The following is a 13,587-nucleotide window of genomic DNA, read 5'->3' on the forward strand; positions in this document are numbered from 1 at the left end:
TCAGAAAAGCAAAAACAACCAGCATTAAGCTGAAGAATAACTCAGTGATGGAGCACGTGCCTAGTGCACAGTAAACGAAACACTGAGTTCACTCTCCAGCACTGGGGTGGCAGCTCACACCCTGCGGTTCCCGCCTTCTGTTAATTCCTGATTGACATTGTAAGGGAGATTATCACTGGCATCCCTTGCTCTCCTACAGTGGAGTGACAGACAGTGCTACTATTGGAGAGACAGTTGGTCACCGTGAGCCGTCAAGCCTGTCCAGCTGGTGTCTGTGCCCTTGCTGGTTTGGTGGTCTACTTTCCCACCTCCTCTGCTCAGGGCAGGTAGAAGCTGCACATGGTTTGGCTGGTCTTAACCTCTATAGACTTTAAACATCACAGAGAGGCTCCGAGTAGGAGCCATCATTAGCAAAATGGAAGCCTCAATAGAGTGTTCAGTTGGGTGGGCAGGGAAGGGCAGGGTGGGCGGGCAGGTGGTCAGGACTGGAACCAGGGACCTCCACGCTGGCCCTTGGGCTAACTGCAATTCCATCAGGGTTTCCAATTGCCTCAGGAACAGTGTTATCATCCCACAGAGACACAGCAGACCTCTATGGATGCTCAGCTCTTTAGTTATCTGACAGCAAGCAGCTGCCCTGTGTTCAGAGGACTGTCCAGAGATGAGACCTTTGCAAGAGACTTGTCTCCCCAAGCCTCAGTTTCTCAAGCTGTCATTTCTCATCAGGTGATAGGTTCTGGCTCAGAGGGGGCACTTGGCTATCAGGCCCCGGGGGAGGAGGGCAGGCTGGAAGCTGGCATCCTTCCCTTCCCCAAACCCAGATCCGTGACAAGGGAACAGGAACTATAGAGTTACCTTAGTGAACACCCTGTGTGTGCTGTCCCTGTGTCCTGGTGGACTTTGTACAGAGGGAAGCAGTCAGTTCTCTCCACACGGAAGGAATGTGTGGACGTGGTCAGGTGTGGGGACATGGACCTCACTGTCAGTGACCCTGTTGCTGCCTTGTCTCCGGCAGGTGCACAATGTGGCCTTTGCCTTTGAATTGATGCTGGATGGAGGACTCAAGAAGCCCAAGGCCCGCCCTGAAGGTAACACCCCACCTGAGCAGCTCGGAGCACAAAGAGAGGGACAGCAGGGGTCAGGGCGTCAGGAACCTGCGTGTCCGTGGGCAGCAGACGGTTTTTTTCTGCTGCACGTGTGGCAACGCAGCTTCCAGCTCCTGGAAGTCTGTCCTCCTCTTCAGCCAACTGTCTTGTTTCCTTCTGCAGATGTGGTGAACTTGGACCTCAAATCCACTCTGCGGGTCCTTTACACTCTGTTCACCAAGTACAAGGACGTGGAGTGACCCAGCGGCTGATCCTTCCAGGGCAATTTCTAGGCAAAGAAAATGGACGTGTCCATCCATGGCCCCTGCTTCCCCAGGGAGGCCTCAGGCTTCTCATCCCAGCTGTGTAATGTCCCTCCTCTCTGCTCCCTGCCTGGTTCAGTTGTTGTTTCTAATGCCCTTTCCTCTGTGGTTCCCCAGCCAACTGGTTAGGCCTTTGAGAACTTGGTGCTTAAAACATCCTCTCAGGTTTGAGGCCTCACTTCCTTTTTTTCTCTGCTGCCATCAAGAGATGAAAAAAAAAAAAAAGAACGAAGTCCCAGCCTAGTCCTCAGCTGGAGAGGGCTGTCCACCTGTGCTCCAACCCACGGGGCGATTACTGATGGCAGGAGCACAGCAGCCCTTGCTCCAGGGACTCCGCCCCACTTGTCCTCAGGAATCCCCTGGGCTGGGCTCTCCCTGGAAGCAGGGTCCTGTCTTAGTAAAAAGATCCTCTCAGTTTTTCACTCCTGTCTCAGAAGCCTCAGACTTGTGACGTGTCCCCCCACCCCCAACACACACACACATCCGTCTTGTGGTTTACTGGTCTTGACTGACCTTTTACATAAACTCTCAGGACCCAGAATGCCTCGGGCCCCTAGGGAAGCTACATGGAACCTGTCTGGGTGTCTTGCTGGCTCTGAATGTGCAGCTTGATCCGGCCTGGAGCTGGAACCTGGAGTCTCTGAGGCCCTGATAGGGAATGAACACATTTTTAGAGATTTTACAAGGGGGTGGGTATCTATTACTAGGCCTGCCTCACCACAGGTTACCAGCAGCCAGAATGACAGAGGCGTACATCTGGCGGCTCTGGAGGCTGGAAGCAGGCGGTGGAGGTGCTGGCTGGGCTGGTTTCTGAGGCTTCATTTTCACCGCTCCTCTCTGCCTTTCCCTGCATTAGCCTCCTCCTAGTTCTGATAGGGAACCAATCCCCTGTATGGCCTCACTGCCCCATGACAGCTGTAAGGTCTCTGTCTCCAGGGCAACCTCCCTTGGGCATGGCTGGAGTAGGTTTGGGGGGCTTGTCTGAGCTGGGCGTATGAAATATCCACGTCCTTCTTAGAGCACTACTGGTATCCCCTGCAGCACGTCCTATAAAAGAAAACGCTGCTGTTCCCACAAGCCGTCCCCACTCATTCTCCTTGACTCTAGAGAGGAGTGGGAATGCCATGACTGGCTGGCTTTTTGTCTCAGGAACCTTACTTCTGTGGTTCACCCCCTCTCAAGTTCTTCTACCTCCAGCCTTATGAACCTCCACCCTCTTCCTTGAGCCTTAAGCATCCCACGGCAGCTACGGTGGGCCTCCCTCTTCTGATTCCCACTTTGCTGTGGACCAGGGCTATGGAGTGAGGTGTTGATACTCAACAGAATGCCGACTGTGGAGTTCCAGCAAACAGCTTAATATTGTCCCTTGTTTCGGCTGTTGCTAAGCTGGGGATGGGCTTGGAATAGTCCGCTCTGATGGAGGTGGCTTCCCAGCAGGGGAAAGAGATAATTAAAACAGCATTACCGTGTCTCCCTGTGGGATGCGGTGACATTAAAGAGCCACACTGACAAAATAGCCAGGATCGGAATGTTCTGTGTTGCCTGCCCTCCTTGCATGGAACCACAGCAGCATCTGGGAGCTGCTGGGTCCGCCTTGCCCAGCTCACAGGTGGTCTTGGCAAGGGTGTCTCACATCCCCGGGGCAGGGAGCCTTGATGTGAAGGGTTTGCAGGGACCTATAGTGCTGACGGGGGCGGGGAAGGGCTAGTCTGGGAAGGGTGGTGGTTTCCTGAGCATCCCTATCTGGAGGACACATGTCCCACTTGGAATCCAAGTGGGCTCTTTTCCCCTGCAGGAGAACTGACGAAGCCAGGGTTCCATGAAGGCATGACCTTCCCCATTGGCCGAGCATAGAAGTGGTTCTGAAATACCAGTGAAGGGCTACCTAATGGCTTTGCTCTCTTTGCTCTGTGGAACAGGCACTCATCCCTCGACCTGGACAGAGGACCAAGAACCAAGGTTCCTAGGCCAACTTTAGGGCCCCTGTGTAGGGCAAGGCTTCCCTCACGATAGCCAGTTGTTGCCCCATTAATTTAGGGAGAACTGTCCCCATCCATACCCTCTGGTAATTAGTTCCCCCTTCCTCAGTTTTTCCATGACTTTCACTGGGGGCCCCCTGGAATGCAAATACTTCTCTCTGAGTTGTTAATTCGAGGAAGTTCTGGAACATTCCACTGCTTGGATCTACGTTCTCTCCTGATATTTATTTGAAGAGAAGTCTGGCCACTAAAAGTGGTAGAAATGCCATTGTCTGTCATGTTCCACACAAAGTCACAAAGAAGGGTCTGACAGGTCTGTACCTTCTCCTCCCCCAGGTCTGCAGGCCAGGTCTGGGATTGCTCCCCTCTGTCCTACACAGATATACACGTCTCCCCCAGTCCTGCTGACTTGGGTGGACCTGCATAGGCAACTCTTATTCCCCTTCTGCACCCAGTTGTACAAGCCCTGGGCCCGGGGCCCCTGCGTCCTCACCAGCCTGACAAAACGGGATCTTATTTTCAAACAGTCGAATCCGCTCCCCCTCTATGCTGCCGCGCTTTATTGTCTTTTTAATTGTTCGAAGCAGAGTGTCCTCTGGATTTCTGGATATTAAATAAAAACCACTAAACCCCCGGCTGCGCTTCGATCAAGACCCTCCTGGCAGACAGCAGGGACAGCGTGCTTGCGACAGCTCAAACTCATGGCTTCCTGTGCCAGACATTCAGGCGGGAGACAAAGCTCGGGGTGTCACAGTGTGCTCTGACTTACTCTGGCAATGAGCTCGGATGCACCAGCTGGCCTCTGGCTCTTTTTGGGGGCTGCTTCTCACACATTCCATGTCCGTTCTCCTTGCCCAGCTCTGGGCAACATTTCACATTGCCAGGCTGACTTGAACTCTCCCTTCTGATGCTACCAGGCACAAGCTCAAGGAAGATGCTCGTGAGGAGCAGAAGGGCTGGGGATGGGCTTCCCTGCTCTCTCCGTGGAAGAAGTGGAAGTCAAAGCCAGCCTGTGATGGCCACCTCAACTTGGCATTCCGTACCCGCTTCCCTGAAGGATCCCGTGCCTTGGGAGCATTTTTCTCTATAGAGTGATACTTACCGGGAAGATAAGAGTTCAAGGCCAGCCTGGGCTACATAGTTACAGAGTAGCCTGGGCTATCAAGTGAGACCTTGTCTCGAAACAGTTTTACTACCCCCAAGTGCCTAGCTGGCCTAGACTGCAAGTCAGTGATGCTATTTAAACAGATGGGTTCAATGGCTCAATGGGTAAGGTACTATGTAATTGGGAAGACCTGAGTTTGAATCTCTAGCTTTATGTGCTGGGTGTGTCACTGGGTGTCCATAATCCCAGACCTCCTATAAGATGAGAAGTAGAGACAGAATCCCTGGAAGCTACCTGCGAGCCCAGCTACTCTGGTAAGCACAGGAGGGAATAGCAAAGGAGGTAGAAGGTAAGACCTGACCCCCAAGGTTGTCCTCGGACCACTACATACATGCCATGTGTACCCCATCCACAACAAAAATAGATGTGTACACACATATAGTTTATTTATTATTATTATTATTATTATCTAGCTTAAAATGACAGGCTCTGGCTGGGAAGGATCCAGGCTTTGGATGGACTCTTGGGCCCCAGTCCAGCTTTGTTTCTTCAGTGACTGCTGGTGGCTTAATTTGCCTGAGCCTCCTAGTTCTGAGAGACAGAAATTAGCCATCTTCAATAGCATGTCCCTCGGCGATGTGTTGTAATGTCTGGAGGTGGATTGGTGGCCACAGCTGGGAAGGATGAGCTACTGGCCTGTTGTGGAGGCTTGGCTCACTACCGACACCCTACAGCTCACGGGACAACAAAGAATAGTGTCCCCAAATGTTATTGTGCTCAGTCTGGGACACCCTGAGGTAAAGTCTCAGCTCCTGGGGTAGTCCATCTCAACTTTTTTGTTGTTGTACGGGATTTTTCTGTTACTATTGATGAAAAAAAACCTTTCCCCTTAGCAACTGGGAGAACACAGCACAGTTGATAGAGTTCTCAGGCCCTTGTTGGGAAGTGAGGCAGGAGGAGTACCTTGAACTCAAGAGCAGAACAGGCTACATTGTGCTAGGCTTAACCCCCAGTGCTGTATTGACCACATGTGGTGGGATATGTCTATAATCTCAGCACCAGCGGAATCAAGAGTTCCAGGTCATACCCTCTGCTACACAATGAGTTCAAAGCTAACCCAAGCCCCACATGAGAGACCCTGTCTAAGGAAAAATTGTGTGTGTGTGTGTGTGTGTGTGGTGGTGGTGGTGGAGGGAAGGTTATGCTTTCTACTGTTGTGATAAACACTACAACCAGAACCAACTTGGAGAAGAATGGGTTAATTTCAGTTTACAGTTCCCCATGCTAATCCTTCACTGAGGGAAGGCAGAGCTCCTAGGAATGCTAGCAAGGCAGGAACCTGGAGGCAGGACCTGAAGCAGAGGTCATGGAGGAGCGCTGCTTATGGGTTTGCTCTTCATTTGCTCGCTTCTTTATAGAAACCAGGACAACCTGCCCATGGGCAACACTGCCCACAGTGGATTGGGCCCTGCCACATCCATTATTAATCAAGAAAATGTCCGATAGGATTGCCCACAGGCCAGTCTGGTGGTGGTGGTTTCTCAGGTGAGTTCCCTCTTCCCAGGTGAGTAACTCTAGCTTGTTGGAGAAAAGAGAAAAAGCCAAACTAGCCCATACTAGACACTAGTTTTTTTGAGACCAGCCATGGCACGTGACCCTCCAGGGGTCTTCTGATTGGTTGATCAGAGAAAGAGCTGAGTTCTGAAGCAGGAGACTGTATGGGTGACTCCTGGAGAATCAGGGTGACAGGGCGAAGCAGGGGTGGTTAGACTGTAGGAGCTCAAAGGCAGCTTTGAGGAGGGACCAGAGCTAAGGACTTCGTGGGCAGCTCAGGCCTTTGTGTTCCTTATCTCTCACAAAAACGTCTTATTCCATTCTATGGGCTGAGAGTCTGTTGTCAGGCCCCCAGGAAAGCCCACCCAGTACAGATCCTCAGATGTGTGTGGTCCTTCCTTTATAGCCAGTCTGGAGAAATGGGACCACGGGGGATTTAGACACGGAAGGGACCACCTGCTCTGACCCACGCAACCCTTCCCAGGCTAAGAGCTGGGTCAGTGCTGTCCTGGGACAAAGTCTTAGAGCTGGGAAGATAAAGGTTGCTGTGTGATTCCCCTGTCTCTGCTTCAGGAAATTATCATTGTCTGGGCCAACAAGGGTGGTCTTTGCCCTGGGCAAGGTGTGGGGAACCCCATGTAGATACTACACAGAGGGACTGTTTGCTACTCTGTGCCACACTTTATGCTACTCGCACCGGGGTGCAGCGGGAAGTGAGGACACAGAACATGTGGAAGTCAGACGGCCAGTGTAGGAAGACAAGCTAGGGCCACGTGGAGTGGGAGCATGGGAAGAGCATAGATAAGATGAACTGTGAGACAGGCCCCCCGGTGAGGGAGCTGCAACCTGAGCGGTACTGGACTGAGCCCCACACTTGTTGGGTCCCCATCCCCCTTACATTTCAATGCGCCACATGGTTCATCCCAGAGGCTGACACCTAAGGCAAGAACACTTGTCACGCTGCCTCTGAGTCATGTCTTCGCGCCTGAAGCACACATCACCTTTGTTGCGCAATGTTTCTCAGAAGGGCTAGGGACTCTGATGTACTGCCAGATGCACTGGAGTCTTCCCCGCAACACACTGTGTCAAGGCAAGTTGGAAACAGGAAAGGGATGGTGGCGTAGGCCCGAGGGACCTAAGCTCAGGGTGTCCTGGACTTGAGGTGATCTGAGCATCAGAAGGAGCATGGTAGCGAATGCCTGTAATCCGCCTCAGCACTGGAGAGGCAAAGCAGGAGGGAAGGGAGCCTTTGCTGCATAGGGAGTTCTAGGACAACCTGGGCTACAGAGTGAGACCCTGCTTCTAAACAAACAAATCAAAAGGTATTATCTGCATGAGAGATTGATAAATGATAGATAGACCGTCAATGATAGGTGATGGATAGGTCTCCATGCGTATGTACTGAGGAGAAGGATGGCATTAGGATCTTTTTCTCTCTCCTAACATCTTATCTTTCCATGGTATCAAGCTAACAGAGAAGTCACAGGAATTGTACAAAGCCCTGTGTTAACTGGATGTCTATAAATGCTGCTGTTCCTGCCACTACTTTAACAATATGTGCTGTTTCTTCTTTCCTTTCTCTATGTTTCGGTATTTAAAAATGAGTTCTGATCTATCTCCCTGTCATGTATCAATCAATCCATGTAATGTATCATCTATCTATCTATCTATCTATCTATCTATCTATCTATCTATTCTATCCATCAATAATCTATTTTCTATATTAGTCTTCTCTCTATCTACATCCATACTTGCCTATATACCTACCATCTGTTTAAACTGATGTCGTGACCACTCCGTGCTATGGCTAAGGGGAAGGCTTCTACTGTAGATAGGAGAGAGAGAACAGCCAGAGGATCTGGAAGAGTTCAGAGCAGAGAGAGAAAGTAGACTGAATTCAGCCAGCAGACAGGACTCCAGAGCTATCTGTGAGAGAGGGGAGAATAGCAGTGGATAGAGAATCGTGAACACACAGGGAGAGAAGCAGGAGCAGAGCAGAGCAGAGCAGAGCAGGGTTATAAGGAGAATGAGTGTGTGTGCCCCCGGGAAGGGAGCCTGTGATCTGGGGAAGGTGAGGAGGGCTAGGATTAGGATGGACTTTGAAATGTGTGAGAGATGCTTGTGATACCAACATGCGCTTTGATATGCTGATAGGCACCTCATGTAGCTATATGGCCCTTCTGCCAGAGGAAAGGAAATGAATGACCCTTTGGTAGAGGGGAACCGGCTTCACAAGTTCCTGAGGAATGCTGGCCTTTATCTAACCTCCAGAAATCCTCCTGTAGTCCAGGTAGAGCTCATTTCTGCATAGGGGGACTGTTTTTGGAGTTTGGGGAACTGGAGTTTCCTTTGGATTTGGCACCATCCACTCATTCTATCTATCTATCTATCTATCTATCTATCTATCTATCTATCCCCCATATATCCTCTATACATATCTGCTACCATCTAGCTTGTTTGTCTGTCCATCCATTTCAACTATCTGCCCACTCCCACCTTGATGTGGGATGCCCCCCTGTATACTGTGAATATGTTTTATTACCATTGGTTAATAAAGAAGCTGCTTTGGTCTATGGCGGCACAGAATATAGCCAGCCGAGAAATTCAAACAGAGATACGGGAGAAAGAAGGAGAAGTCAGGGAGACGCCAGCAGCTGACGAAGTGGTAAGATGTCAGAGCGGTACCAGTAAGCCACGGGGCACATGGCGATATTCAGATTATTAGAAATGGGTTGATGTAGAGCTAGTCAGTGAGAAAACTGAGCCATCGGCCAAACAGTTTGTAATTAATGCTAAGCCTCAGAGAGAACCTTCAGGAACTGGTGGGCGGGAAGGAAACCTCCAATTGCACACTTATCATTTGTCTATCACTCCCCTGTATCTGCCCATCATCGCTCTCTGCCTATCATCTATCTATCCTTCCCATGTATCTGCCCATCATCGCTCTCTGCCTATCATCTATCTATCCTTCCCATGTATCTGCCCATCATCGCTCTCTGCCTATCATCTATCTATCCTTCCCATGTATCTGCCCATCATCGCTCTGCCTATCATCCATCCTTTTGTCCTTTTACACATGTTGCACACTTATCTGTGTATATGCCTTCCCCGCTACTATTCTGTGATACGAACTTAGCACAAGCGTCTTCCTCAGGAAGTAACAACTGTAGTAGCATTATCAGCCCTGCAGATCTTATTACATCTGTCCAGCTGTCCCGCTGATGTTCGCTGTCTGAAGGAAAACGCAAGCCCAGCTTTGTAGTGCGTGGGTGCTAAGGGCTCTCCACTGGCAGAGGAGAGTGCACATCTAGGGTTGGACCAGAACGAAGCTGTCACTCTGCAACTTCACCTGCTTCCCGCTGTTACAATAGAAGACCAGCTGCCAGTCAAGCTTCCTTGTTCTTTCTTCTTCTTCAGTGATTAGATACTGGGAATTTCCCATGAGTCCTCAGAAGAAACTGAGGGAGAGGCCGTACCAGTCACCTGCTCATGGACTCCACATATGTGACTAGGACTTTTTGGCTCACTGATTTTGTAGAGTGACCTATCAAATGACACCCAGTGTCTGGAAAGCAACTCAAAGTGGATGGCAGCTTGGGGTACTGTCTTAGTTTTGCTTCCTGTTGCTACGACAGAACATCCAAGACGGTAATTTACAGAGCACAGAGGTGTGTTTGACTCATAGTTCTAGAGGCTGGGGAGTGAGCTCTCTAGTGGTGTTGACATCTGTTTTGGAACCTCCCAGGACAACGGGACAGAACACAGAGTAATCGTGCAAGCTTAGGTCACCTTTCTCCCACAAAGCCAAGCCTGGGAATCCCACCCTCAGAACCTCATCTAATCCCTTAAGCCCTGTATCAAAACATCCTTAGCATGTGACTAGGTATCAGGTCTCAACACACGAACTTTTGGTAGGGGACACAATTAAATCACAGCCTGTTCAGGCTTTAACCCACACTGGAACTGGTGACAATCTGGGCCGGGGAAGAGGGGTGAGTTCTCAACAGGGGGGTCATGACATCACTGGACATCACTACACCCTACAGTTCTGAAGCCAGGACTGAGACGTCTCCACTGCCCACTGTCCGTCCATCTTCCTAGTACACTTTGCACACATGGACCCTTCATGGCCTGGCTGGCTCAGAAGAGCCGGGAGACTGACCTATGGGCACTGCTGCTAGGACCAGGTTCAGATCTTCTGAATCTGTCCCCAGTAGGCAGCCTCCTGAGCGCTGAGGCCCAGATATCGCATATATGGCATTGGCGTCCAAAGAGCTACCATCATCATGCACAGGGCCTCCTCCTTTGCTGAAAGAGAAGGAAGATTCAACCCTTGCAGTTTTAGTTAGGAGGGGTCATTCTTAGATTTCTGGACAAGTAGATAGATCCCCAGAGAGCCATGCGGCAGCAAGTCCCTGGACCAGCATACAGGTGTCCTCACAGGGCATCTAGAACAGGGTCACTCACTGTTGCCATGCCACAGATACATAGAAAGAAACAGAACATTCAGGGCACACTGGGAGGACAGTCACTCAGAGGTAGCGAAGATGAGCTTGAACACTGGCTGCCCTGGGAGCCATGCATCAGTATACTACAACCCACCCACGTGTGGGACGCTTACTTGCTCTGACTTGCCCACTGGCTCCTGCTGACTTAATGGCAACCATCAAGGGGAAGAGCTGGTTGTCCCTTGGATGAGACCATCTCTGCTGCAACCTCCAGGCATGAGGGTGTCTTGCTTGCCCAGTCCTGCGAGAGCTCCGGCCTTCTCTCGACTGATTTAGAACAAGAGTCTCTCTTGCTGGCTTAGAGCTGCAGGTGAGGAGCTGAGCTCTGGTAAGGAGATCACAGGGAAGCAGCTGAAGCCCCGGGAGGCCTTACTGGTGAGAGCCCCTGGCCACGTGGCTCTGCAGAGGCAGGAGATGCACCCTCAGAACGTCAGCCTTGCTTTTTGCTTTTTCAGTTTGGCAAAGATTGGAAGCTCAAGGTGCTGGCTTGGCCTTTTAAACAAATGCTTGATCCCACCCCCTACCCTCCCCTGCCCCCCGGGGAGTCAGCCATTCTGTGGACCCAGGCCTAGGATTGGCTTTGGCTGTGACCCTCTGTCACAGTAGCTGTACTCAGGGCTGCTGAACTGGTTTGGATTTCTCTGCTGTTGGTTGAGCAGTGGGTGGCCATCTCTTTCAGGACTGGATCAATTGTCTACAGCCTGAGGGCCCTGGGCTAGACCCTGCTGAGACCGGCCCTGACTGGGCATCCTAGCACAATGCCCACATGTTGGTTGGTAGACATTCTGGCATAATTCCTCCCTCCCCTTTATCCTTGCCCTTGGGTAACACCTTCCTGTGCTGGCTCTTGGCCAAAGGGACAATAGTAAAAGTAATACCGAAAGAGATTTGTCAAGTGTTTGGGCTCTGTTTCTCCTGCTGTGGGTGAGAGTCGTACAGTCAACAGCCAGAAACCCTGCTTAACAGTTACCCGGGAGAGAAGCTGTGGGAGATAACCAACTGCCAGCTGGCTACAGACATGGAGAGAGCCAGTCAGGGACACCCTATCCAGCCCAGCCTTGTCCAACCTATTCAAAACCATCAACTCCCAGAACTGAATGGCTTCAATGACAAATGTGTAGCGCCTGGGGGTAGAGCCTGGAGCCGAGGAGACTGCCATTCCCGGTAGGACAGGCATCTCAGATGGCTGCTGGGACTTCCCAGGCAGGGCAGGTTACTTTCGTGTGTTAGGCACTCCAGGGGCCACCAAGAGCAAGCTCCCTGCCATGTTGGAGTAGACCCCCTGCTAGAATTTGTTTAGAATCTCCCATTGAATTAAGGCTGTGGACTTAACCACCCTTGGCTGCACGTGATCATGGGGTTTGTGTCACCACATCTGTGGGAATCTCCCAGGATTCCTTTCTCTCGTGACTACTGGATCCTCATACTTGTAAATCTACCAAAGCAAGAGACCAACCCCAGATGCCTCTTCCTGAAGCTACACAGCCCGTGAGTGAGACTGATCACCCATTCTTTAAGAATCCGACTCAGTCCCAGAAAGTCCATGAAAGGCCCAAGGGGCAGGCTACAGGTGGCTCCTGGTGGCGAGCGGTACCCACTACAGAGTCAGCCTGTGACACAAGCTGCCAGGGTAGGAAGCCATAACGACCATTGCTTCTGTCTACCGCCCACTCTTTGGACCTATTCCTGCTTTGTGTCCTGACTTCTGTGGATGCCATCGCTGGGCTTTCCTTGGCCCTGGCTTCCAGCAGTATTTGTTGTCTACTGCGGGAGGACCTGTGACCAGGGAGGTGTATGTCATGGGTGTTGGGGGTATATATTCCTCTCTCTGGGCCCTGTCATGGGTGTTGGGGGTATATTCCTCTGGCTGTGCCCTGTCATGGTGTTGGGGGTATATTCCTCTGGCTGTGCCCTGTCATGGTGTTGGGGGTATATTCCTCTGGCTGTGCCCTGTCGTGGGTGTTGGGGTATATTCCTCTGGCTGTGCCCTGTCGTGGGTGTTGGGGTATATTCCTCTGGCTGTGCCCTGTCGTGGGTGTTGGGGTATATTCCTCTGGCTGTGCCCTGTCGTGGGTGTTGGGGTATATTCCTCTGGCTGTGCCCTGTCGTGGGTGTTGGGGGTATATTCCTCTGGCTGTGCCCTGTCGTGGGTGTTGGGGTATATTCCTCTGGCTGTGCCCTGTCGTGGGTGTTGGGGTATATTCCTCTTGCTGTATCCTACCAGTCATTACTTGTGGCCATGTCCTCTCTCACCCTTTCTCTAGTGGCTATCTCTTTCTGGGTTCAGTACCCATCGATCACTTGCTCTCTGACCTCCAGGGCCCCTCCCCCCACGACTGAACTGGGTACAGAGTAATCTCTTCTAGTTCCCCCATCTGGTGCTGTGTTTTCTTCATGGAACCATGGAGCACACTCTGGTTTCCACATTCGAGAGTGCTAACTGCACCACACAACACTGACTTCTGGGCCGCGATGTAGGGCTCAGAGGGCTCAGAGCCATGCAGAACATGGAACCTGAGTTTGGGACTGAGCTACTGTGCTCCCCAGCCATGCGGGTCCTGGGCACGGCTGCTCTCCCACTTCGCCATGAGCGCTGGTCCGGCACTGGTGTGTCAGAATGGCAGTGGAGAGCCAGGAGTCTCGGTTTCCCCTGCGGAGTGGAGGTGACTGTGGGGTGATACCTACTTTGCAGAGTAAGTTCCACGCAGGGACAGCCCCTCAGCATTTCCTTCCCTTCCAGCCCTTAGATAAAGATGACCAGCAACGACAGCGGCCACTCTGTCACTCTGAATTTGTCCCTGTTAGTGTGCTTGCACACTTTACCTCTGCCTCCCACATGTTCCGACCACTTCTGTAATGACGCATCATAGAGCAAGGGTGGCCAGCTTCCTACTTGCTCAGCTTGTCACCTGTCATTAAGGAACTGTCTAACTCAGGCCAGATCCTGAAGATTCAAGCTCTGAGACCAGCTGGGCTCAGGAGTGTTCCGACAGAGCCATTGTGCTGTGTGTCCCTGCTACAAGCCGTAACACT

At 51.5% G+C, this 13,587-nt stretch overlaps 1 protein-coding gene across 2 annotated transcripts in view; it reads left to right on the top strand.

Moving 5' to 3' along the window:
* Parvb (parvin beta) overlaps positions 1 to 4,021 on the top strand; it is an 83,521-nt gene extending 79,500 nt beyond the window's left edge. For both annotated transcript variants that reach the window (XM_038343478.1, XM_038343479.1), the window contains exons 12-13: positions 1,016 to 1,088; positions 1,269 to 4,021. In XM_038343478.1, coding sequence (XP_038199406.1) covers positions 1,016 to 1,088; positions 1,269 to 1,345 — 150 coding nt within the window. In that variant the 3' untranslated portion in view covers positions 1,346 to 4,021. The remainder of the gene's footprint in view (positions 1 to 1,015; positions 1,089 to 1,268) is intronic.
* The last annotated feature ends 9,566 nt before the right edge of the window (positions 4,022 to 13,587 follow it).

This window comes from Arvicola amphibius, chromosome 9 (genome assembly GCF_903992535.2).
Source record: "Arvicola amphibius chromosome 9, mArvAmp1.2, whole genome shotgun sequence".
Lineage (NCBI taxonomy): Eukaryota > Metazoa > Chordata > Mammalia > Rodentia > Cricetidae > Arvicola > Arvicola amphibius.